This window comes from Passer montanus, unplaced genomic scaffold, assembly GCF_014805655.1.
Source record: "Passer montanus isolate IOZ18808 unplaced genomic scaffold, ASM1480565v1 scaffold20, whole genome shotgun sequence".
NCBI classification, from domain to species: domain Eukaryota; kingdom Metazoa; phylum Chordata; class Aves; order Passeriformes; family Passeridae; genus Passer; species Passer montanus.
This window is the reverse complement of record NW_024366592.1, coordinates 8,689,428-8,715,366: the sequence shown is the minus strand read 5'-3', so window position 1 is coordinate 8,715,366 and position 25,939 is coordinate 8,689,428. Positions and strand designations below refer to the sequence as shown.

Below are 25,939 nucleotides of genomic sequence, written 5' to 3'. Positions count from 1 at the left end.
CCAGCTACTGTCCCATGCAGTCACAAAGGCAAAATAAAGTTAAATCAAAAAAATTAAAGGTAAAGCAAAATGACTCATGCCTGTGCAGGTAAAACAATGTCTGCAATTACCTTTGTCCTTCAATAAGCAAAGGAAAAGGTCAAGCTGCCACTCAGGGACTCACAGATTACCTTCCAGCCCATTGCAGGAGAGGGATGCTGTCCTGATTGGAAATTGGCTATCTCTGGCCTTGAAGTCTCCAAATAGCAAGGGTGAAACTTCATCTTCTTTCCTCCCACACCTTTCCTTATACGGCAAACAGCAACTTCCAGGTAACCACGGTCTGTAAGGGGATTCCTCCTCTGCCCTTCCCCTCTCTCAGTTCCTACAGCCTCTCCCTTTTTACTTCTTCCTCTTAGAACTGTGAATCTCTCATTGTGTGTGCATATTTTTTTTTTATATATATATAGGTATGGATGCCTCTCTTCTGCATTTCTTTTTTCCTTGAAAAGCACCAAATAACAACTCTTGTATGATCTGGCCTAAAAGGCAAAGGACATTTCCTTGACCGTCTCTCTTAAACAGGTAACAGCTGTGGCTATAACTTAGCTTAAATCAGACCACAAGATTAGTGTTTTTCAAACAGGATAACTACTCTCAGCTGCTTTAGTTACTCCTTTTCCCCAGCATGACCTGGAGAAGGAGGTAGCTACTGAGCCCCCACCTGAGAGCAAGGTGCCTTTACATGAGCTTAGGCTAATTTGAGACATCAGTGCAGCAAATGGTTTGAGAAAATAGAAACTGGGGACTGGAGTCATGTTATTCAGGGTCTGAAGCTGGGGAATGTATAACCCCATAGTAAATGTCACATCTTCAGGTAATTTTTCTCCTCTGGCAAAGACTCATTCATTTATAAACCAACGCCAGTCACTTTCCTAACCTCACTGCTATATAAGCAGTAGAGCAGAAATACTTTCTAACCAGAAAATGCTCTTCAGTGTAGTACAGCTTTCCAGCACCGCTGTGCTGGGGCCTAAAACTTGTGAACCTAATGAATGCACAGGCATCCACGGTAAGCTTCCTCCATGTTACATTTACATCTCTTGCCTGCACTGAGCAAATGTACAGGGGGAGGTAAAAACCTGATAGGATTTAAATACACGGTACTTGAGCAAAGCATCCCTGAAATCCTGTGCAAACTGTGTTGTTAATGCTTTTTCATACTCAGGAGAGGATGAGGAATCTCACTGCTCATAATTCTTTTATTTTCACACTTGGAGCACCGATCTCATCCCAACAGCCCCTCACCTCATTTTGCTTCTCAGCAGCCACCTCTGCCCTTGGCCAGCTACTGCCCTGACCCAAATACTCATTGAAATAAGTGTAGGAAGACATAGAAAATACTACTAGTGTATGAGTGTGACTGCAGTGCACTCTCCTTCCCTGGTCACCTATTGCTGGAGTAACATCTGTGGTCACCACACCACTGCTCCTATCAGCTGCTGCTGCTGTTTTGTCATTGGAGCTGAAAGGAAGAGCACCCTCTCCCTGCTCTGCTTCCTTTGCACTTGGTGAGGAAGTGACTTGAGTGGGAGGAGAGGAAGGAGGGCAAACACAAAACCACTGAATGAAGCAGCTAGAAGCAGAGACCAAGCTTTATGCTTTTCATACACCGGCAAACAGGTGGCTCTGAATGCAGCTGGCTCTTTGTAGCCCTGTGAGTTGTACCTTCACTCACATTGTCACTGCAGCTGCTTGTCACCATACCGAGCTTGGTCACATCCCAGCCCCAGAGCTGAGCACAGGTATCTTTACCAAAACACTGTGTGTCTTTTATACACTACACAGATGGAGTCTGAAGTGCTACAGCCAATAGCTGCAATAGGAGGATTTTGATTTCTTATAGGTAAATGGTTCTTTTTAAGTAAAACAATCTGGCTATTTGTACCTGTTTCAGGCTTGCCCTGGTACAGTAAATACAAGAGTGACCTTGATTTTTCACATCATTTCACCAGGCTGCTGCCTTAACAGGACTTAGTGTGCTTATAAAGCTTAAGAGAAGAAAAATAGACAGCAGGAAATCCTGTGACAGGCTTGTTTTAGTGGTGATGAGAGAGAAACAGTAGCAGAAGAAGAAAGGAAAAAAAAACACCAAAAAACCCATAAACCCAACACCTGTAGCCAACCTACAAGTGAGGAAAGTGTGACTTCCAAGCCACTCCCTGATCCTCACAATGTTACTGAAACTACTCTGAGAGCAAGTTAAAGAAGGTAGAGATTAGTTTAGGATTCTGTGTTGGGTTTAAAAGAAAAAGGTTTGTGATGTTCATGTTAAGAGTTCCCAGATGACTTCAGGTGGTAGCTCACAGACTGGGATGAAGTGTATTTGCACACTGCCTCCTCTCTGCAGGTCCTGAAAGAAAGCACATGGGAACTCCTTCTTACCCCATCTGAAGTGTTGTTTCCAAACTGTGAGGTATTGCTTTTGGGGAGGTCAGCCTCAGGGCTGCAGGTCCTGAAAGAAAGCACATGGGAACTCCTTCTTACCCCATCTGAAGTGTTATTTGTTTCCAAACCTAAGGTATTGCTTTTGGGGAGGTCAGCCCCGGGTGTGGGACTGTGTGGCACTGGGTGGTGCAAATGGTCACAGAGGGAAGGTTTGCTTAAATGGGTCAGTTGTGGAGTAGAGGGGGTGGAGGGAAAGGGGAGCACAGCTCTAAAATCATGTCCCTCTGGAGGTGATGTGGAGAAGGATGAGGTGAGTTACCCTAGTTCGGGCAGGACCTGTGTCAGAGCTGGTGGGTCACTGCTGAGCCCTGGTCAGCAGCCACACCACCATGGCTCTGCTCCTGCTTCTGTTCCCTGCCTGACCAGCACTGCCTGGGCTGTGGGCAGTGCCCCTGAGGGTGAATGGGGCTGCTTACATCCAGAGGACTGTCTTTCCCTTTGTGGGGATCACTGATGAGTTTAAAAGCTACAGCAGCCTTGGGAAAATTACATTTATCCTTTTCTCCTCAAGTTTTGTTTGCTCTTTTACACCAGAACCAGAGCTGCTCACCCGAGGGGCAGCACCAGCTGATGGCAGAGCAGTGCTTCCAACCCTGGTACCTGCCTCTGGCTGCTGCTCACATTCTCAGCTCTGATCCAAAACACCCTTCATGAATTGATATCTTCCTTCCTTTCCAGCCACCAAGACAAAACTGAGATCTGCAGGAGTAATTACTGTCAGTGCCCCATCTTTGCCACACAGGAGCTGTTTCCAGAGAGAGGAGAGGGGACTGAAGGGATTGACTCAGCACTCAGTTGTGATATTTGATTTTCCACTTCTCGGACGCAGATGAGGTAAAAGGAAACAGCATGAGGCTTGTCCCTTCCCTGGTCTACCAAGGCCTTCTCTTTGCTGGGGAAAGGCTCCCTTTCAGGTTCCTTGCAAATAGACCTTTGTTACAAATCTTCTCGGGCCCAGAGGCACGTAACTGGGTGTATTTGATTCCCTTGGTTAATAAATAAACAGAGCCCTCCTGTGACAGACAGTCTTTCTGACTCCACACAGGGACACAGGCTCCTCTCGGAGCAGGGAGCTGGAGCTGGGCAGGAAGGTGCTGTGCCAGCACAGGGAAAGGGGCACATCACCAGCTTTGAGAACATAAAGGAGGAGCTGGCCTGTCTGCTCAGAGCAAAATAAAACATACTCATGGAAACAGTAAGAAGGTTACAGCAGAGAAAACACTAGGGAGGGTCTAGTCTGAGGAGATTGTTTAGGCTGAAATACAGGTTTTTCTGTTGTAAATTAGACCCCAGGTAGGGAGTACAGACACAGTGGATCTCCAGTTTGATGCATCATGAGCACAATGTTGGTTTCCCACCCCTTCTCTGAGGTGTCTTACACACAAAGGAACTTAGCAAAGAACTATCTTTGTTTGAGTTCTGTAAAACCAAAAACCAACTTGGCCTGACCATCCTAAAGGTGGGTCAAAGGCAAAAGCTTTCAGCTAAATGTCTCTTGCTTTCCAAGACTTGGTAGTCTGGGCACAATAAAGCTGAGATTCAATTAATCCTGATGTTGGTTTTGAAAAAAAAAAAATCCTGTTGAATTTTGATTCTGAAAAAAAGAACATCAAATTCCAAGGGTCCTTGGGAAAGAAATTAGCAACTGCTTAAAATAGTGTAGCTTGAAGTCTGCTTTCCTCACAAATTCTTCTGCAACGTACTGCCAGTTTTGCAAGCCTGCAGTTCTACCAGGGATGATCGTCACCAAGTGAAACTGAGCTTAGACTTCAGCAATGGACTTCGTGGTTTCACTCCAGTCCCCACAGGAAACTTTCCTCCTCAAACCATCCTGCTCTCTACCTTGGAGAGGCAGAGTCAGTAAAGCACTGAATGTTGCAGGTAGGAGTGAAACAGACTGGCAGAACAATGTGGCTCCCACAGCTGCAAACACAGTCAAATCTGAGATAGAGATGTTTTTGCAAGTCCGGAATGGCAGAAGATTTTGAAATATAAGTGCATTGAAATAAATGTGTTATACAAGGACATAGCAGATGCCAATTCAGTGAGCAAACAAAAAAGCACAGCCCATCCCTGTGTCATTACAACTGCCTCATTTAAAGGGCAGTTTTGACCAGAATGACACATTTGTGAGTCACACAATGGGGAACAGGCTGTGACTTTGCTCAGAAATCTACCTTGCTTTGGCTTCCTGTCAGCACGGCTGAAAGACCAATACCTGTCATGGCACAATGTCCATGTGTGGCAAGAGGGCCCCAGTTTAACCCCCTGCTGGTCCCTCAGGACCAGCTAAGCATACAGAAAACCACGCCTGCACACAGCCTCACTGCACACTCTGTATGGGTGGTTGACAACATGCACGTAGCCTTTATGCATGCATATTTTCTTGCAGTGTCTGAAACCAGACTGATAAACACCTCTTCAAACTGGTACTCAGCTTCATTCTCTGTTATCCAAACATTTCATCAAAGGCCACTTACCTACAAAGCAGACATCTCAACCCAAGCCAGACAAGCCACATACCAAAAGCCTTTTGAAAACAAGGAACCAAACCTGACTTTATTCGCTAATAGTGAAGAGGTGACAGCAGTTATTTTATATCTGCAATATTTTGCAAATTCTGAAAGACTTAACTCTCATAAGGTGATTACACCATTAATTAGCAAAACACTGTCATCCCCGAGGTGCCAAAACAGCAGCTGTTTCAGCTGAACAGCAAAGAAAAGCCAAGAGGGCAAGCTGACAAAACTGGTAGTGCTCCCATGAGCAGCCCAACTTCTCCGACCACCCCCACGCTGCCACCCCACGATAGGGCAGTGCTCTTGTTCCAACAAGGGAACAGGACTTCAACTCTTCCTCTACCACCTCAACCACCCCAGTCTCCCTTAGGGCTAAATCCCTTCTTCCACCTGGGCGCATGAATGGGGGCTCTGACAAAGCTGTGTTGCAGCCTGAGCCCTGTGTATCTCAGGACATGAGTCCTCCCAGGAAGCTGGTCATACATAGCTGATCAACCCAGAAGGGATCTCTCTGGGCATTCATTCCTCTGACCCTCTGCAAAAGGGAGATCATAGAAACTACCTCAGTGATCTCCCCTTCCAACTGCAGCATGAAAAGAACCAAAATAAAATCCCAGGAAAATACCCTGTGATCTTTTTGATCATAGTTGTTTTTTTTTTTTTTTTTTTTTTTAATCGCAGCTTTTTGATCCATTACTCTGTGAACAGGGCTTCATTTCTAGCTTAAGCATGTCTGGCTAAAACTGCCAAGTGCAGAGCTCTGCTCCTGAACTCTGAGCTGGGCAGAGCAGGCGTCCATGATCAACTTCAGTTCCTCACCTTTTCCTTCAGGCACCTCCAGACCATGGCTGCATCACCACAAACCTTCCCGAAGGGTCAGTGATCAGGCCCAGGTTGACACAGCTGATGGTGAGGGACAAGATGAAGGACTATGCTGACGAGGGGGACAGGCTGGGACCCCTCTCCCAAGTAAGGGACTTAGGGATTGGGATGGCCACCAGTGAGGTCCTGCACAAACTGACAAAGGATGCCACAAGAGAAACACTTTGCACCACAGCAAGTTTTGCACCACAGGCTGAAGATGGGTGGGCAGTAGGAGGATGATCCTCTTCACAGCACTCCCCCTTTAGATGATAGCTCTGACCACCGACTGTGGCTGTGATGTCCTTTGTCGCGTCAGGCAGGGCCCATGGTGTGACCCTGCTGGGGTTCATTCCCTTCTCTTGGGGCCTGCAGCAGGCACTGGAGACACAACAGCACTGCCCTCCTAGAGGCATTCTTGGCAGCGGGGCAGTTCCTGCAAAGCCCACCTCAGGCTGTCATGATCTGCCTCCCAGGGGCTCCCTACAGTCAGGAACGAGGGAGAAACATCTCCTGAGTAGTACTTGTGGCAGCAGATCTAGCTTGGAGGAGGCTGGATTCTCTTAAGAGGGTTGGGAGCTAAATTCTGCTGGACTAAAGACATTTTGATCCCATTTTTTGTATTTTTCATCCCACTCTATCACCTCAATACCATTACCATCCTTCCAGAGCACATTTGCTTAGAAACATCCCTGGTGGGACAGAAACAGTTCTGGGTCTGGGGCACCCAAAGGTGGGTGGGCCCAAAGGTTTGAGAGCCCCTAAGCAGTGCCAGCAGCACAAGAGCAATGTGCCCACCATTCTTCCTACAAGAAACTGGACCAGGGACCCTGTTCATCTTCAGAGCACGTTACACAGCAGCAATGGCAAATCACCCATGGAAAGTCTGCATGCAGCTGTGGGGTTATCTGGTTTATGCTGGGTTATGCAGATTCAGGTCAAGAAAATGCAGTTTGTTTAAAGACATTTTGTCTTCCACAGTATGTGGGGTTATCTGGTTTATGCTGGGTTATGCAGATTCAGGTCAAGAAAATGCACAGAGTTTGTTTAAAGAAATTTTGTCTTCCATATTCGGGAGAAGAAAGTGGGCCTATCATTCACATGAAGAGGAAAGGCCTTACATTGCTCTGAGAAGGAGCAGGATACCACACACCTTTCAATCCTTCAAAGGATTTGGCCATCACATTCTCAAAAGCAGTGATAGGAAAAAGAAAAATCAAGCTGTTAATAAAATATGGAGACAGCTTAGGAATTTGCTTGTGAAAGTCCATGATAAAAAACCTCCAGCTGAGATCCAGCCTCTACTTTATAGTCCCCTGTGCTCTGCCCCATCTTTCCTTAAATGCATGGAAACAGGGCTTCTGTCACCCCTTTACCATGACTGCTTAGAGTCTGAGAGGTTTCACTAGTCTGAGGAAGCTTTTCCTTCACATACAATTTCAATGTTCCATTTCTTGAAGTCATCCCCTTGTCTTTTATACTCTAGCAAGCAGAACAAGTGTAAATTAAATGGAAGACACATGAAATCTTTATAAAGCCCAGTGTTTCCACTAGCATGAATGTTCTTTCATTTTAGAGTGGAAGGGGTCTCTGTGCTGTATTTTCCCCATCAGAAAATGAAGAAGAACATAAATTTTCCTCATGACTTGAATTTAGCTTAATCAGCAGCCCCCTGCTGATGTAATTCAACCCAATGAGATTTTTCTTTTTTTTTTCCTGGTGAGCTGCTGCCCCTTTTCCCCTCCTCCCACCAATTCAGGCATGGAAAACAAGGGAGGAATTAGACAGACAGAACTTACTATCTATCAAGCTCCAACTTCAGACTGGGCAGGAATAACATTTAAAATATAAAAAGCAAATTTTATGAAGCCTTTTCCTCCCCAGAGACTGCCACAAAAATTTTCCTTGTTTGTCACTGAGAATGAACCACTTTTCTTTTTCATTTCTGCTTTCTGTCACATATTTCATTTTGGCTGCCCCTTCTGTCTTTCAGCTAGGGACCTATGCTGCTAACACAGAATCACAGGTAATTCAACAACAAAATGCCTGTATTATCTTTTTTTTTTTTTCCTAGTCTGTCAGGTAATTGCAACTCTAAAAGCTTTTGCATATTTACCACAGAAACATGTCTCTCCTGGAGGATGGGACTGTCATCAGGTAGAATATCTTATTTAATAAGCCTCTTCTAAGGTATAAACTAAGGCTGGGGATTTTTTTCCTGGCCTCCTTCAGAGCAAAGGACAAGCAGATAAAGATCAGCTGCTGCAGTGCTACACTGTCAAAGTTCCTGTTCCTGTGAAAATTAACCCACTCCAAGCTCAGAGTTCAGGTAGGCTTTGCCACTGCGAAATTAATGAAGTAGGAAAAGGGTCTGTTATCAACTCATGTTGGTGTTTCAACCCCAGTCCTCACCATGCATAAGACAGATTTCTTCTCTATTTACAAACAGATCAACTACTCTGCTTTTTTGTAACTCATCTGATGAGCCGTGGATGCTGCCAGGACTGATTTTCATTACATCCATCATGAAGGAGGATTGGATTTTCTCTCTTTGCCCCTGTTTCACAGAAGCACAACGACAAAAATGTGGTCTGAACATTTCTAAATTCAGCTGTTTTCTAAAGACAAATTCCCTTCAAATTCCCTGCCCTTCCAGGGGTTATGAAAAGAGACCACTCTGATTAAACTGTTCAACAGGATGAACAGGAATATACCTGGCTCACACATTTCACTTCAGGCACACCTGTGCTGAGGTCACAGCTCCATCCTAGCCCGTAACAAAGCACTGTGAGTGGGAATCAACAGACAACAACAGGTCCTCACTCCAACACCAAATCACAGGCAATACTTGCCTGGAGGAGACCTGACAAGGGCCAGCCAGAAGACTCCCATTGACTCAGAGCCTGTGTGAAAATTAATCTTTGACAAACCATCTTCTGCATCCATACAGTTTTCCTGTGGGCCAACCTTACCCTTGTTAAGTCCCTGGTTTCATAGATGAGGACTGACTGGAAGACACATTTGAGACTGTTAGGTTAAAGTAATCCTGAAACCAAGAACCTACATCCATTGACTTGGAATGGAAATGTGGACATCCCCTCTTCTGGAAACAGTTGCAGAGAGAACAAACTGATGGAAGTGAACAGACTTTCTAAACTGTAACTGGCAAACTCTATTTTTGCAACACTTCATGATTATTTACAAACTTACAATGGTTTTCAATGCAAGTAAACTCCAAGAGGTTAGGACATCATTTTCTGTTATCATCAACAAGGTATTCTAAGAGCCATCTCTGTTTAGAATTAAAGGATGAATCTCATTCATTTAAATGAATGTAAGAAAACTCCCATAGGTAAAATACTTCTCCTAGTAGTGTCACATGAGCCCAGTCTCTTACCTGTAGTATCTGGATTGAAGGTAAGTAGAACACACAGCCTTAGACACATGGCTAGCTGAACCAAAGTCTATGACCTTGACCCTATATGGCTGTCGGGATGGGTCTACCAGCATGATGTTCTCTGGTTTGAGATCAGCATGAATCAGTCCCAGGCTTTTCAGCTTCATTAGGGCGGTTGCTACCTGCTGGAGAATTGGTCGAATGTACTTAAGGGGCAAGGGACTGAATTTATTTTGTTTTAAGAAATCATAGAGGTTCTGCTCCAACATTTCAAATACCAGGCATGTGTGATTCTTGTGCTGGAAGCATTCATAAGCACGGACAAAGTTGTAGTCATCCGCGCTTTCCGTGCTCAGCCGAGCCAGGATGCTCACTTCAATCTGGCCTTGCCGGGCATAAGAAGGATGGTTTTTTAGAATCTTGATAGCCACAATCTCATTAGTGCCACGTTTCCAGCATTTGACTACTTGTCCGAAGGTTCCACGGCCAAGAAACTCTAACACTTCGTACGTGTTGGTCATGGAACAGAGCACCTCATGTTGCACCAGCTGGTAATCCCCTTCACTGTTGGAGCCACTGTTTTTGGAAGTGGCCGTGGAGGTGGTGGCGGTGGCTACAGTGGCCCCACTGGCATTGTTCTGAATCATTGGTGGATGCTCCTCGATAATCTGCACGCTGCTTGTGTTCTCAATCTCCTCACTCTTGCGCTTAAGTCCACATTTTTGGTAGGTGTCCAGAAGGCTCACAGTGCTGCGACGCATCAGGTTGTGTGGCCCGCCCAGCGTTTGCCCAGACACCGCAACCACACCAGAAGTGCTGTTGGCAGATGTGACCACGATGTGCCCCGTGCTTGCTGGGAAGATGATGGTCTGCTCGTAAGGGATGCTGGGGTTGGGGATCTGGAGGGAGGCGTTGACGGCTGCTGCGGCGGCTGCTTGGGAGGACTGCACGTTCTTGCCCTGGTTGTAGACTTTGCTGTGTGTGCCGTACCCAGTCATATCCCAGTTCGAACTCGGCTCCACTTTCAGTTTCTTCACGCTACAGAAGGCACTTGACTGAAGGGTATGAGGAGAGAAAACTTGCACATGCGAGGCCATACCTGCAATACAACATCAGAGTGAAACCACTGTGTCAAGATGCCTTCCCCAGCTTTTTTCATTTGCTCAGTGGCAGGAAAGGGAAAGGGGATACAGGCTTCAGATACATTACATGCACACACACAAAAAGCAAGTTCTTCCAGAAATATGTATTTGACACAAGTAAAATATTATGCTCTAAAATAAATCCTTACCCCAGATTGAACTATACTAACAACATTCAAGGTTTCTGTTCTCTTGCTCTCCCCCTTTTCATTTTTAATAACAGGAATGTGCATGTTATTTTTACCTCCTCTGCTTAAGAGACTCCTATTCCCATTGTCTCCAGGAATATATCTAGCTCTCTGGAAGAACTCATGTCAAATACTGCAAAGGATTCTGACTACAGAAGCCAAATCTCAAATCCTCAGGCTCATCCAATCCTAAGCAGTTTGGTGGATCTGACTTAAGCCCTCCACTTACACCCATAAAACCACTGTGTAGCTTCTGGCCTGCACAGAGCGAAGATGGGGCCAGGAGATGATACACTGTGAGCAAATGGAGGTGCACAGATAAAGTTGAGGAGCCAGAACAGAAGAAGATGATGTTTCAGATTCCTTGCCAACTCTGTGAGTGGGAATTGTGCACAATGCTAGTCTGTGCTCAGGACTGGAGATGGGAGTTACACAACATGAGCTTCACTGTGTGCTGTCAGTGCTCCCAGATTTATAAAGTTTTGTTCATCTATTCTTATTCACAGTGACAATACCATCACCAGGAAGCAGATCCCCTGGAAATGAACAGCATTGTTTATGAAGCAACATACACATTAGCATGTGGCAGGATTAACTCTTAATATAGCTTTATTTTAATGCAAGCTTATTTGGTTTCAGAAGAGTTAATGATCTTCTAAATCTTTTTAAAAAAACCCAGACCACCAAAAAACCACCCCACAACCTCATAACTAAAGTGAAAATAATGCATCACTGAGACAGACTTACTGAAGGATTCTGAGTAATATTCCACTGAAACAGAAAAAGTGCCTATTCAGAGAAGAAAAGATGTGGTGCACGGAGAAGGGGACAGCTAAGTCCTGACTTGCTGCCAGCTTTCCCTCCCCAGAGTGGGGAAGGTACTGCTGGGGCAAACATTTTGTGAAGAACACAAATCCATGGGGACTTCTGAGGAAGGAATCAGCACCCAGCAGAGTTAGAGCAGAAAGGCACAGCCTCCTTCACCCTTCTATCTGTCATCAGTGTTTCTTTTTAATAAACCAGAATGACTAGGGAAGAAAAAGACAATATGCTGAGCTGGCACCATTGTTGAATTATTAAGCACAAACATAACCTTGACTTGTTTTCAACTTAAAGCAGTTAAAATCTGAATGAATGCTTCAGTAACAAAGCCACAACAAACTCTGCAGTGCACATGGATGACTTCTTCGTGTGGAGGCATGACAGTATCTGACTTGGCCTCCTCATACTTCACTAGTCCATGTTCCTCTTCACAAGATTTTCTGGAGCTCATGTACACAGACACACTCACACACATGCATGCATAAACTTACTCATATAGAAAAATGTGAATGTCACTCCACACTCACAAAGCTCAGTAGTCAAGTTAACAGATCTAAACACACCCAACTCTCTTTTTCCACTTAATTCCCAACAGCCCAAAGGCCAGGAGTGGCTCAGGAGAGGGGTGCTGTGGTGAGCCAAAACCTACCAAGAGTAACTGCTCAGAAGTAACAGGCAATCTCTCCACTTTGCTTCACACCCCTGCCTTCACCCCTTCCGCAGTGATGAATTTCTGAGGACAGAGCAGATGCAGAAGAAAACCCCTTCAGGACACAGGGGGAAACCCTCACCTGGGCTTTAATGCAGCACACAAAACCCCACTGATCCCAGTCTAGCAAGGAAGCCCTGCAAACCATATCATGCTGCCCTCTGCAGACATGGCCCCTGTCTCCAAGTGGGTTTATGATTGTTTACTGTTGTTCCTTTTAACTCCATTACTCCCCCAACCTCCTGGGCAGCAATTCCCAAGAACCCTGCAACTGGAGGCTCAGACACCCTCCAGCTCCTTGCCCTGCTAGAGAAGTACCTTCTCTACTCTCTCCTTCCACAGGGCAACGATGCTGCCACAAATGCCAGGCATGTGGTGGGCTGTGAGCTCGGAGAACCACAGCAGTGCTACTCAGCTTGTCATCCTGGACACAAAGATCGTGTGTGAGTGAGCCAAAACCGTGTTTGTTTTTCCACTGATTAAGAAGAATCACGGTGTTCCTTCTAGTACAGTACTGACCTGCCTGGAGAGAGGGGGTGGTTTGATGTATGTTTTCCCCCTGGACGCAAATAATATGGCAGATGTAATTGGTAACATATTGTGGACCTAGCAGAGGTGTAATTTATAGTTTTATGGCTTTCATTCCATAATAGGCGTGCTTGAGCAATCTCTCTTCGTAGAAAATGAAAAGGGAAAAAATGACTGACGCAGAACAAGGAGAGACGTTCTTCTCGCACTCTCCTCTAAAGATAACACCAAAAGGCTGAGGCATAGCAAATTAAAGTCAAGGATGTGAAGCACAGCAGCTGCAACTTTCTCAGCGCCACTGTAAAAATCAGGATAATCGCCACCATTAAGGGACAGGCTTTCCACTGGTGCAAACTGGCAGGGCTCCACTTGATATCAGCTGACGCTAAAAACAAGGTCAGCAGTCACTCAACATTGTCAATGTCAGATGGCTGCCTGCGCCCTTTGGTGAAACGAGTTGTTGTTAGGGACTAGTTTCCACATCAACAACCAGCCCCTTGCTGTCCCTGAAACACTGCTGGCAGCCTCAGCAGAGGACAGGAACAGGGGATAAACACTGACTCACCCCAAAAATGGAGGGGATGAAAGAAGCAGTGCTTCTGTGGATAAAGTGAGGACTTTGGACTCTTCTGCTGCCAGTGCTGCCCTCCTCAGAGGTTACATCTCATCACAGAAAAGGTTTTTTCTTTTTCTCTAAAAAAAGAACTATGAAATCTTCTTCCTTAAATCCAAAATTATTTTCTCGTGTTTGAGGTTTTAAGGGCATGCATTCTAAGGAAAATAACTCAGTGAGTTCTTCAGCACAGTCCGATACCAAGAAATTACAGGCTGATTGACAGCTTGGTGATGGGAAAAGGCGGCTTCTGCAGAAAAGTAATTTTTATTGCAAATTTTCCTGTGCAGTTAATGCGAGAAAAACACAATCCTAAATTTCCTGAGGACACAATAAAACTGTGCTGGTGGCATGTTGTTTCTTTCAAAATGGATTTTTGCTCCATGGAAATAGCAGGAATAGTAATAAATGTGAATAAAAGTTGGATGGTTTTGTTACAGGAATCAAATTCCTCATTACAGCCTGTAATATGATTTACACCTTCAGCCTTTTGATTACACAGGCTGACAACAGCTTGCCACAACACCCACGAGGAAACAAGCCAGCAGTAAAGGGGTGATCCATGCCAGCCAAGCCCAGTGGCAACAACATCTCAGAGACAGTGGGAATGCCCCTGGGGAGCATTCTTGCTCCTGGGGCCTTGGAAAGACAGAGGGGCCATAAGCTGCGGATGGAAAATGGGATGTTTCACCTGGCAAATGTTCTCTTAACCACCCATTCACAGGTCTGACAAGAAACCTCCTGTGCAAGGCTGGACCTCTCATATCACTTCCCTTCTCTGCAGGAAGATCCAAGCAGTCACCTTTCTGCATTTTGCATGGAATGACCAAGGCTGGCACCCGGCTCCTCATCGTTTTGCACTCTGCCAGTGCTTAAGGAGTGGAGGGAGTGAGGACACTTGGCATGAGCAACTTGACCCACTGAGCATTCCTGCCCACCTGAAACCCAGCTCAGCAGCCCCACCTACACCACCAAAAGCTTTGGCTGGATTAAGCCAAGTGGCAATTCCAACTGAGCTGGTGAGCTGGTCCCTGCCCTGGCATGAGTGCAAGGCAGACCTCTATTAGCCAGCCAGGATGAAGCCAGGATGCAACAACAGCTAAAGATATGTCCTGAAGAGTGTAAGTCCAAGTTTTATATCACCCCTGAGCACAGCGAATCTCTGGGCTGGGAGCAGAATCAGGGTTGGGCACCATGCATTAAATAAAATTGATAGTTCCTTTCTTTAATAATGAGTTTAGTGTAGTCATTTAAAGCTCTCACAAAACTGATAGTAACTGGATTTAATGGGGCCTTCCCTGTCCTTGATATGACTCACATAACTCCTCATAGCATCTACATGAGCTGAAGTAGGTAGGGTGCAGCCAGGGGACAGTGTTAAAACAGCTGGAATGACTTTTATTTAAAGACTTGAGGTTTTTTGTTCCTGAGAACTCCTCCCACGTCAGCTTTCACTTAATAATAATTTAGCAGGTGCTATTTACAATTCAGATGGCCCTCTTCTGCATGCACACACAAATCACGCAGCCGCCCCACTTGTACTTCTAACAGGTTTCAGGAAAGCAAATGAGGCAAAGCTCCCTATCCACCCACGTCACCCCAAAGGGCAAAAAATACACTTTGGGGACTAAAGAAGGAACAGTTTGAAAGTCTCTGATGTTTTCTGCTGGTTTACTCCCAGCACTTACTGCTGATTTTTAAGTGTGTTCTTTGAGGTGGCAAGAGACCGAGCCGGTGCCCTGTGCTAAGAAGGAAGTCAGACCTTCTGCAGCACCTGCAGAGCTGCCAGTGCTCTGTAACCAGAGGCTGCTTCCTGGCTGCTGCCAGAACGACAGTGCCTGCTTGAAAAATACTGTAGAAAGCACACGGCGTGTGTTCAGCATATAAATGATGCTCGCAAGACAACACTGAAATAAGTATCTTCCACTTCTCCCCAGAGAGGCACAAGCCTGCAAACCCATATACACGCCCAGGCTGAGAAGGCAACGAAAAGGGAATCTGCCAGGTATGGCTAATGCATTGCACCCTCAAAACAGCCATGTCTCAAGCACAGCACCCTTCTTCACAGTGGCCCCTGTGTGGCTCCTTTTGAGGCATTGTCCCCAACACCACTGCACTCTCAGAACCTCCTGAAAATTTATGTCCCTGGAGGCTATACAAATTCTTTCCCTTGTGCTGCCAAATGTTTGGAGAAAATCTCAAAGCAGAGCTCAGACTTCAGCAGCCTCAGCTCCTTCCTGTTCCTGGTGAGCCTAAGATGTCAAGGGGGCCTTCATTCCAGGTGAAAATTTCCCTGCCTTCCTGTTCTGCTTTTCCTGTCCTGCTAGTAAAACTGTCTCAGCCTAATTAGTAGTTTTCTAAATGTAGTGCACAGCAGTGCTCAAAGATGTAAGATGTGACAGAGCACGTCCCCTGCACTGCTCCAGACCTGGATTCACACGGCTCCAACCTGCCATGTTTGATCCATGTCTTATGGCCAAATGAAAGAGCAAGACTTCCCAATGCACAGAGTAGCCATAAACAAAGCCAAATGGACAAAGCCAAGCAGCCATCTCCTTCCCTCTCATCCCCACCCAAAAAGTACATCCCTCCAGTGCCACAGCCAGGGCACTCTCATCATCATCACCTTCAAATCCCTTATCTCCCTGACACCCCAACTGCCCTCCTACATATCCCCCTCCTGCATTTACAGCATCAACAACCCTGCCTCCTTTTCATTCTGCACATCATTACTTTCCTTTATAGGTACGATGAAAATTATCAACCAGGACTTAGTACTCTTGAGCATGGAGGTGGTGTAGGCAGTTACTCCCTATCGTGGCCTGATCAGGTTATTTTGGCATGTGGCTCAAGATACTGCTGTTTTTGCTCACAAACTATCTTTATGCCCTTCCTCACTCCCCCTTTAACTCCTTAAATCCAGGGCAAATTGTCTCCTGGCTACTGAAAGCTTTCTTAGCTGTAATTTAGAAACATTACAATTCTTACTCATCCTTTTGGGGTGGGCTCAGGGGCAGATGAGTCTGAATAACAAGCTGTGGGTTCCTCTGACATATCCCTGGTTTTAGGCTCATGAAGCAAAATCTCAGGGACAAATACATACATTTACATTTGAATACTTTATTACACCTCAGTGCAAGATTCTTTCAGGGTCACCTCCATCTCCCACTGGAATGAACTGCAGTAATGACAAGAGATATTACAGATTTCCTCAGTTAATCATATGACTAGTTTATGTTTCACATTATAGCCAATTAAAGATGCAACACCTGAGAACACAGGTTAAAATATACCTCACCAGAGGCTGCCCCATCACTTCCCTGTAGATGCTACAGTAACTGGACCTGACACCAATTTCCAGGTCTTGGTGTGAGAAGGTCCAGCAGTCCAGTCCCCTGAGCTGAAAGATAACCCCAGAGCTGAAATATAACCCCTAGATACCTTCTTATGGGAAAACTCAGCACAGCTGGAACAGTGCAAAACTTCTCTTCAGGACACCTCAGTGTTACTGCATGGAAAACAGATGAAGACAGCAAGTGAATACAATTTAATAGTCTACAGCCTCGACAAAGCAGAGCCAGACCCCAGTGAGCAAACACCCTTCACCATGTCTCAAAGCTGTCACCTCTACAGAAATCACAAAATGAGACTGCGAACACCCAACCAAGACATCAAAGTGCTCTCCAGACATAAAGTGAGAAACCTGGGAGTCTGAGGTGCCCGTGTTGAGTCTCTGGGGCTTGAGAAGGCAGATCATAGCCCTGCCAGAGGTACCTTGCTGAGCAACAGGACTTCTGGAGTCCCAAGAACAAAATGAGGTGGTGACAATAAAGATGGAGGCAGGGGCAGCACCTGAAAGCCTCCAAGGTCTGCATGAGCATATGAAGGAACCTCTGCACAATGTAAGCAAAAAGACATTTTAGGAAAGCGGGTGTCAGTAAAGTCAGAGAGAAGTTTTACAACCAAATGATCGGTACTCCCAAGAGTCTCAGAGGAGAAGAAAGTCTGCTTGGGAGTCAGAGATGGGATGAGAAAGAAAGAAAAAGATGAGATCAGACAGGTGGGATTGACAGAAGCCCTGCTTTGAAGCTTTATCTTTGGAGGACACTGAAGGATGTCTAACAAATGCTTTGCTGAAGAAATCCCTCGTTCAGATTTCTTGGAGAGAGGCCCAGCAGAGCTGAGGCAAGTGTGGAATGCTTGGCTGGGGCTGTGCTGCAGGCTGCTGGGGAACCCACGAGCAGCACCACATCTGTTTAAAGAGCTGAAGACTGCGGCAACACCCACAGCACCACTCAAAATGAGGCATGACATGATGAGGCTCCTATAATGCCATGCTTGAATGAGCTCCTGAAGCACTGGGTACAGCCAGAGGAGGTGGGGAAAGCAAGCTACCAAGGAATGTTTCCTTATCCTGAAATCAAAATGGAGCCAGATGAGTCCAAAAGCAGTTACTCACATCAATGGGCCAGGTTGGACTCTTTGGCAACACCATATGTGTTCAGGGCACCTTCCTCCTTGCCATCTGTCCTCCACCATCACAAAGTGGAACAAACAGTCACCACGGCACTCGTCCAGCACCCAAAAAACTCCCTCTGTAGAACTACACCAGACAATCTCTGCAGTAAATGTGAAACTGGTCACAGTTTGCCTTGTAGTCCAGCCTAACATCTGGATCCCTACATTTAACCTCCAAACAGGTCTGTAAGGCAGGAGCCTCTAGATTCCATCAAGCACCATCTCTGATTGCTACCTGCTAACAGAGTTACATCCTGAAAGCAGAACTGAAAGAAGGACGACCTTGGCATGGCTCTGCTTTCAAGGCAGCATGGCTCAAGCCACTGCTGCTCATCTCCCACACAGGGGTTGACCACAGTACCCCATTCTACAGGGGAAAGAGAGGACTTTCTCAGCCTTCCCGACCCCAGACTCCACTGGCCATCCTACCTCGCCCTCCATTATCTCAGTTCCTGGGAAAGGGTACCAAGGCCTCTCAAAAAGGGACCAAAATGAATCAGTTTTCCTTTGCTGCTGTGCTTGCCCCCCTTCACCCACACAGCACTGCCACATTTGTGGCTTCCCACAACTGCCTAGTGGAAAGGATATTTTGGCTTTTTCCACGATGGCTGTCTCCCCACCTGGATGACTTTCCACCTGTAAATATTAACTTTGTAATGTCAATGACTCCAGCTGGCCTGCAAGTGTGGTGAAACCACAGGGAATGCCTGGCACCTCGCATACCTTACTTGTTAGAAACAACACTACTTGTGAAGGCAAGACATGGGCAAGGCTCACTGGAGTCTCTGGCTGAGCCTCTCACTCCCACTGGATTTTTTCTTAACTGTTTTATTTGCAAAGAGGCCACTGCATGACATTCAGCCCCTGCTTTGCTTATGAATTCTGGAACTCAGACCAAGCTCTAGCTGGGCTAAAAACATCAGTTTGCCTATTCAAAAGGTCCCTTCCTTCATTTGATTTCCATCAGGATACAGACCTGATGGAGAGAAACAAGCCCCTGGATGGAATACACAGGGTCTGGCCTGTAAAGAAAGATGAAGATGCAAGGAGAAACGTGGGGAAGCTGGGCACAGCTCTGCCAAAACGGAAAATTGAGACAGACTGATTTGTTGACCTCCTGACAGCCACGTACCACCTTCAAGTAAGACCAAACACAGGCCCTACAGTACTCTCATACATTGAGGGTGTGGGATGTTTTAGGAAATGAAGAGAAAGGATAGCACAGGTCAATCACCTGGCCTCCAGTTTAAGGAGTTGCAACAATTTTGTAAATAACCTGACCTGTACAGACAAAAGCCCTCAGTTCCTCAAGGAAACACCTTAAGCATTTTTCACCATTTTCCAGACTTTAGGGCTAAGAAAAGATCCCCAAAGTTATGGCCAAACAAGTCAGAAACCTTTTCTTGCTGTCACCTGTGGCTTTTGGTTTGCATTCCAAAGTAGGACTATAAACCCAGAAATGCATGATGTGAAATGGGCTGTGAGCTGGAACCAGAACAGGCACAGTAGGACTGAGCCAGCTGGCCCAAAGCAAAAATCACCATGGAGACACAGGGTGCAGGATTGGGATGTGGACTAATTTCTCCCCAAAACAACTGTCTCTCCTGGCCCATTCACCTTTGAGACTGGTGAGTGGCTCTCGTGTGAGACACAGTGATAAAGAGCTGCTGCAGCCTCCGTGAGAACACAGTGTGTTGGAAGGTTTATCTGTGGGAACCAATGGTTGTGTTTGCTGTATTTGGGGTTGTACTGACCTCTGTCATACAAAACACATGGTCACACTCAGGCACACACAGACATGTAAACACTAGCACAGCCAGATGACCCATGAAGGCAATGAATCTCATGATCTCCAAAAGAAATGAGTGATGCTACCCCAAGCAATCCCACAGAAGTGCCTCTGGACACCTGCCTGCCCCACTGCTGGGGCTGGTGCACACCTGGTCTCCCACTGTCTTCACATCAACTTCATTTTTAAGCAGGGTCTAATGGGACAGAGGCCAGATCAGTGAAGAGGCCTGTCTGGCCAAGGAAGGACAGTCTAGGTGATGTACAAAGCTCTTGCTTACACAGAAAAACCCCTCGATTTAGGCACGAGGATAAACTACATAAAGGATTTCAGAGCCTTCACGAGTAAACATCCAGAAGCTCAGGAAAGGCTATCTACTTGAGAAAGGAGGATATAAGGCCCTTGTGTGTGATGAAGAAACTCAGGGAGAGCACTAACAGCCTACTCCCCCTCAGTGCTCTAGAAGAAAAGAAATCAGTCCAAGCGAAGTCATTAAGAGAAACAAAACAATAAAAATCTCCACCTGTATCAGCAGAACTCCCTGGTTACCATCAGTCTCTCCCCCAGGTTTCTCTTTTGTGCAGGATATGATTATTTATTGACATGTTTATTTACTCAGCCTTGCAGTGCTTAACACCATGGCTGCTGGGCTTCTTGCGCTGTCAAAATTAGAGCATGACAGAAGAGGAGTGAAGCTAAATGTGGAGATCCACTATGACACAGGCCACATGCCTTCTGTAGTGGGCACCCCACAGCCAGCCTGGACCATAAACCCTCCCTTGGTGTAACTTTGCTCCAGATCACTCAGTGCTTTCAAGACCCTGCACGGAGCCCTGCAGAGACCCAGGCACCAGAGCACACCTCAGGCCCTGTTCAAGTGCTGACCATGAGCACCTGCTGTGCAGCACTCCTGCTGAAACCAAACCTGCAGAACCAAAAATCCACAGCAGAAAGGAGAGATGGCTGCAGATGACAAAGCAGCTAAAGGGGCTGTCAAGCCTTCTTCTCATTCCTGATGCTACATTTAAGAACTGACTTCGTCACTCTGCGCTTCCAGCAGCATGCAGCCACTTGCCCAACCTCTTCAGAAGCATCTTTTTGGCACTACTACAACTGTTTTGCAGCCATGTGCTTTCGACTCAGAACATTCAATTCCTTCCTTTTCCTACGCAATGAAATGAAAGAATTCAGCTCAGAAGCAGTGGGACAATGAGCTCAGAATCACCAATTTGTCGGTGATGTTGCAGCCAGGCTGTCCACAGTCACACCTATGGGTTTTGACTACTGATGCAAGGAAGTCTGGCCAAACTGAATCATGGGGGAAAGAAGAGTTTCTGGGAAAATAAGCTCTGTATGATTTTCTCACAAGGAGCAAATATACCACTGTTTCCACAGGTTCCAGGAAAAAAACCAGATGAGTAACAACTTGTGGTGAAATCACAAGAGCTTTCAGGAGGTCCAGGAGAACGCTGGGCATCTTAGCTTTGCCATAGTCACAGGAATGACTAGGGAGTAAAATGGCCTGGGGTGGGCCTATGGCTTTTGCTAGAAAAACTGTGACACTCCCAGCAAATGAAAGGGGGAAACTGCCATTAAAAAAACGCAAAACAAAAGAAAACAGACAGGGGAATTTAGTACTAAAAAGTCCTATGTACTTTCATCAGACCTTATGTACTCAAAACTCACTAAAAGCTTTCCAAATCCATATGGATGAGAAGTAAGAAGAGGCTGAAAAATAGATTCAGCAGAAGCACAATAACTGTGGAAAGTTTCAGTGGGAAGCAGCAAGTTTACACCCAGTATAACTGCCCAATTAATTCGATGTTTGCAGTACTACTTTGCAGACACAGTCCTTGGTTTTGGTCATTTTTCATATCTGAAAATAGCCCCACTTCCCTCTTTAGTCCTTCCTGGGCTCATGGGAGACTGAAATGAGTCACCAGAGGATCAGCTGAGTCATCCAGCCAAATCTTGGAAAGCAATACAAAATGTGTGGTCATCACATCCTCAACTAAAATGTGAATGACGGCAGCACCCCTAGCAACCCACCATGCATGAGGCAGAAAGGGCTGGAGATCAGGGACACTATGAGCTGCTACTTTGAGCCCGGCAGAAGAATGCCTTAAATGAAACCAGGACAATGCAAACAAGAGCAGACCAACACGGCCAGAACGCAGCTCAGTGGAAAAGGACCTGGGAGTGCTGCTTGAGTGGCAGCTGAACAAGAGCCAGCAGTGGCTCTAGGTGGCCAAGAAGGCCAGTGGCATCCAGATCAGCAACAGAGTGGCTAGCAGGACCAGGGCAGCTCCTGTCCCTCGGTGCTTGACATTGGTGAGGGTGCACCTCAAATCCTGCACCACACTAGAACAAAGACAGTGAGGTGCAGCATGTCCAGAGAAGGTGAAGGGTCTGGAGAGTAAGTCCTATGAGGACCAGCTGAGGGAACTGGGGTTGTTTAGTCTGGAGAAGAAAAGGCTCGGGGTTAACCTCATTACTCACTACAACTACCTGAAAGGAAATTATAGCACATTAGGAGGGGGTCAGTCTCTGCTCCCAGTCAACCAGCAACAGGACAAGAGAAAATGGCCTCAAGTTGTGCCAGGGCAGGTTCAGGCTGGACATCAGGAAGAATGTTTTCCCTGAAAGGATGGTTAAGCATTAGAATGGGCTGCCCAGGCAAGTGGAGTCACAATCCCTAGGAGCATTCAGGAAACTACTAGAATGGCACTCAGTGCTATGGTTTAGTTGGCATGGTGATATCAGTCACAGGCTGGATTCAAGGATCTTAGAAGTCTTTTCCAGCTTTAATGATTCTACAGCTTTTGGTCCTGCACCTGACACAAAGCCCTTCTGCATCTAGTTTCCTCATTCCAGAGGCATTAGGAAAAAGGGATGGCCATCTCCATCTTCCAGATCATGAGATATTCCTAGCTCATTTTCCAACTTGTATGAACCAAAGTTCCAATTCATTCAATTCCTCTAGCGTGTCATCAAATCTTAACAAGACCTATTTTGATATGCAATCTCCCTGACAACCAAATAACTGTGACCTTTCAAGAACACAGGTCCATATTTCATTTTGATGTCTATTATCTGCAGAACAAAAAGGAGTGGGGCAGTTGCTTTTGGGCAGAGAAAATGTATTTACCAAGCAGGTTTTTTACGGTGATTACAAAAGTTTACCAATCAAATTCAGGACATTTGTTCTCTTTGTGCTGTCATGGAAAAACAGCCCCAGTTTGTAGGGGCTGGGTTGCACTGCACAGCTGCTCAGGGAACCCTGCTCCTGCACAGCTTGCTGTCACCCTGCAGGGCTGAGCCAAGCATGGAGGACCCTGAAGCACCAGAGGGCTACAGGAACAGCACATGTGGCACATTAGCAGACAGGTCCCTCTTTGGCTCACCTAGAAAATCCACTGGCTGGAGGCTCCCATGACACTCCTTTCACCTGGCCAAGCACCAGCAAATGGTGCTCAGGGACTACATGCAAAATGGCACCAAACAGGTTTTTGTGAAACTGTTCAAAATTTCCCAACTAATGATGTCACTCCTGTTTTGTCTTCATTCTTCCTGCCCGCTCATCCCTGGGTTTCAGCAAGGCCATGATGTATTCACCTCGCTGTGCCTCTTCTCCCAGCCTTCTGCACCTTCACTCCTATTTTCTTTGCCAAAAATATAAAAAAAAACACTTCAAGAAAAAGGAAAAAGAAGAGCTGAAAGGTTCAGGTGGGCATCAGTGGATGATGAACTCCACAAGACAGAGTAACACTTGACAGAAGCAGGTATAACTGGTATAAACTGGTGTAAAAAACAGGTTTAAGTGAAACTCAAATAAAAATATACATAAGCTATTAAAGTACCTAAAATGCATGGGGTTTTGATCCCAGAGTTATAAGAACCCGGTATTATTTAGTCCTTTAGAGGCTCAGTAGTAGCAACTCCAAGCTGTTGAAATGTTGACTTATTCCATGCTCTGCAGAGACAGAAAATAAATGTGAAACTGGATCCCGACAGCACCACTAGATCCCAAAACTGACCCTCCTGCTTTCTGCTCTGCCTGCTCCAAAGAACATGCTATTCCTGGAGGAGTTTTAAAAAAAATAAAGCCCAAGCAAGTGTTCTCATGTCCTCTCCACTTCCCAAAGCTCAGGCAAGCAGCTCGCTCGAGTGGCCCTCCCACACACATCACCCTCTGGGTGCTGGCACTCCCAGAGAGCTCTGCCCTGGCCCCACGGGCTGGCCTGGCACCAAGCACGAGCAGAGCAGCAGCCGCAGCGCGCAGCTCAGCACGCTCGAGCTACAATAAACCTGTCAGACTGTGCAAGACATGAATCATATGGACTGCCACAACAGCAACCCAGCGTGCGCTAAAGCAAACAAACAAACAAATAAACAAACAAACAAACAATCCTAAGACATCTCAAAACACAGATGTAGGTAAAAGGCACTCTCCTGAGGCTGCCGGTGCACTTATACTACAAGGCTTCCTGGAAAAATATACTCTCTCCTGACTTGTGACAACTCAGAAACGCTTCAGCAGAGCTGTAGCAGGGGGCCACGGGAAAGCAGGACCAACAGGACTCACTGGAAAAGTGGACCCTGACCAAGCAAATGCCTGGGTTTTCCAGGATGCTGGAAGTGAGAGAAAACGCCTGTAGCAAAGGCTCACTGGTCACTGAGGGATGCAGCTGCAGAGTTGCTCAGGGTCATTTGGAAAGCACATTTCCAAGAGCACTTAGTCAGCTGGAGGTGCTGCTTCTCTCACACCGGCCGGGAAGTTATGCAGCACTAAAAAGAGTATCTTTTCCTGTTTAAGGTTTTCCTGTAGTCCTTGGTACAGCCATGAGAGAAGCATGGATATAATGCTACAAGTGCATCTGAGGGACTCGCATGCTGCCTCTGCCCTTCAGGACAGCCTTGGGAGTGGATGACTGCTCCATCCATGCTTGTGGGTCATCAAGGCATACCATTTCATACCATGAACCTGTGACTACACTTTGGATGTACATGTATTTTTCACTTGTATCATTGCAATACAGTCAGTGGATATAGTGACCATTTCTCCATCCTGTTTTCCTCCGTGCTATTTAATGGTCTTGTGGTGTCATCTCTTAAGCCACTGTCCTCCAAACACAGATGCCCCTCACCTTCCAACCAGCAACTGCAAGGCTGTGAACTATGAGATGAATTAGGCAGACAAAAGCACAGGGGAAAGGTTTATGGCCAGTCTGTTTGCTTTTCCTGGCAGATTCAGTCCAGAGACTTCAGCTTTTCCAGGTGACAAGTGTCTTCCAAGACAGTGTCTGCCTCACAAAATATTCTATAAAATCTTTATTTAATTGCTCCCCTAGGACTGCTGGCTAGACCCTCACACTACTGCCACGTGTCTGTGTCTGAGTTTAAGCACATGGATTGTCTGAACTGACTTCATCAGGACAACTCACGCACTGAAAGCCCACTACATGTGTAAACGTTAGCAGGAACAGTGCATTAATCATCTGCCCTTGGGTTTTGAAAGGGAATCTGTGTGGAAGAAAAAAGCAAAAAAACTCCATAAAACTTGCGGATACAATTCAGGTATCCAAGTGATGCATTAATCTAAATTAAACCCCTCTCCTGCACTATCCCTTTTAGAAAAGCAAGTTCTCTACAAATGTGTGATCTGTAGTTAACTGCTGTTGACTGATTTCCAAAGGAATCCTGTGGAAGGTAAAGTTTCCAGTACCTGTGCCCACCCCACAAGCAGCACACTCAGAAAGTCTACACTGGGTTTTCTTGCAGATTTTTCCTTCCCTTCCGTCTCCATGACTAGCAATATGGATAGAAAAACATTCTCTCTGCTCTTGACAGAGCGGCTGCTGCTGCTGCTGCTGCACGTTCTCCACCTGGAGTGAAAATTCTCCGTTGTCACGGCAGCCAACAGTGATGTCACAGACTGAGTATTGTGACTTCAGCTGCAAAAGGAGCAGCGGGCAGATGAACTCTGAAAACAAAGATATTGTTTTGGTGTAAACAGCCTTCACGGAAAAGGGGGACAAAAAGAAGGAAGTATATATAAACATCTGACAATTACGGTTTTCTCGAAGAAGTATAAATATATAAAAAATAGAGTTCTCTCTGGGCAAACATCTCAAAGGTACAACTAAGTACTGAAATAATTGTCATTTTGTTTCTGTTATGTGAAGAAATGGGACCCTTTCAGGCTTTGAAATACATGTTTTCTGTTCTTTTCTTTTCTTATTTTTGTTTTTAAAAAGTCTGGTCAGTCCCAGAATAAGCAATCAGCATTGCTGTGTAAAGAAATAAGTCTCAGGAAATAATGCACATGTTTCCAAATGTTTCATTAATCCACAGGCAACTTGCAAA

General features: G+C 45.9%; 1 protein-coding gene across 3 annotated transcripts in view; it reads right to left on the bottom strand.

The window, feature by feature from the left end:
* The window catches only part of HIPK2 (homeodomain interacting protein kinase 2), a 126,275-nt gene that overhangs the window by 74,673 nt on the left and 25,663 nt on the right, over positions 1-25,939 (bottom strand). For all 3 annotated transcript variants that reach the window (XM_039708316.1, XM_039708318.1, XM_039708317.1), the window contains exon 2: positions 9,265-10,363. In XM_039708316.1, the coding sequence (XP_039564250.1) occupies positions 9,265-10,363 (1,099 nt within the window). The remainder of the gene's footprint in view (positions 1-9,264; positions 10,364-25,939) is intronic.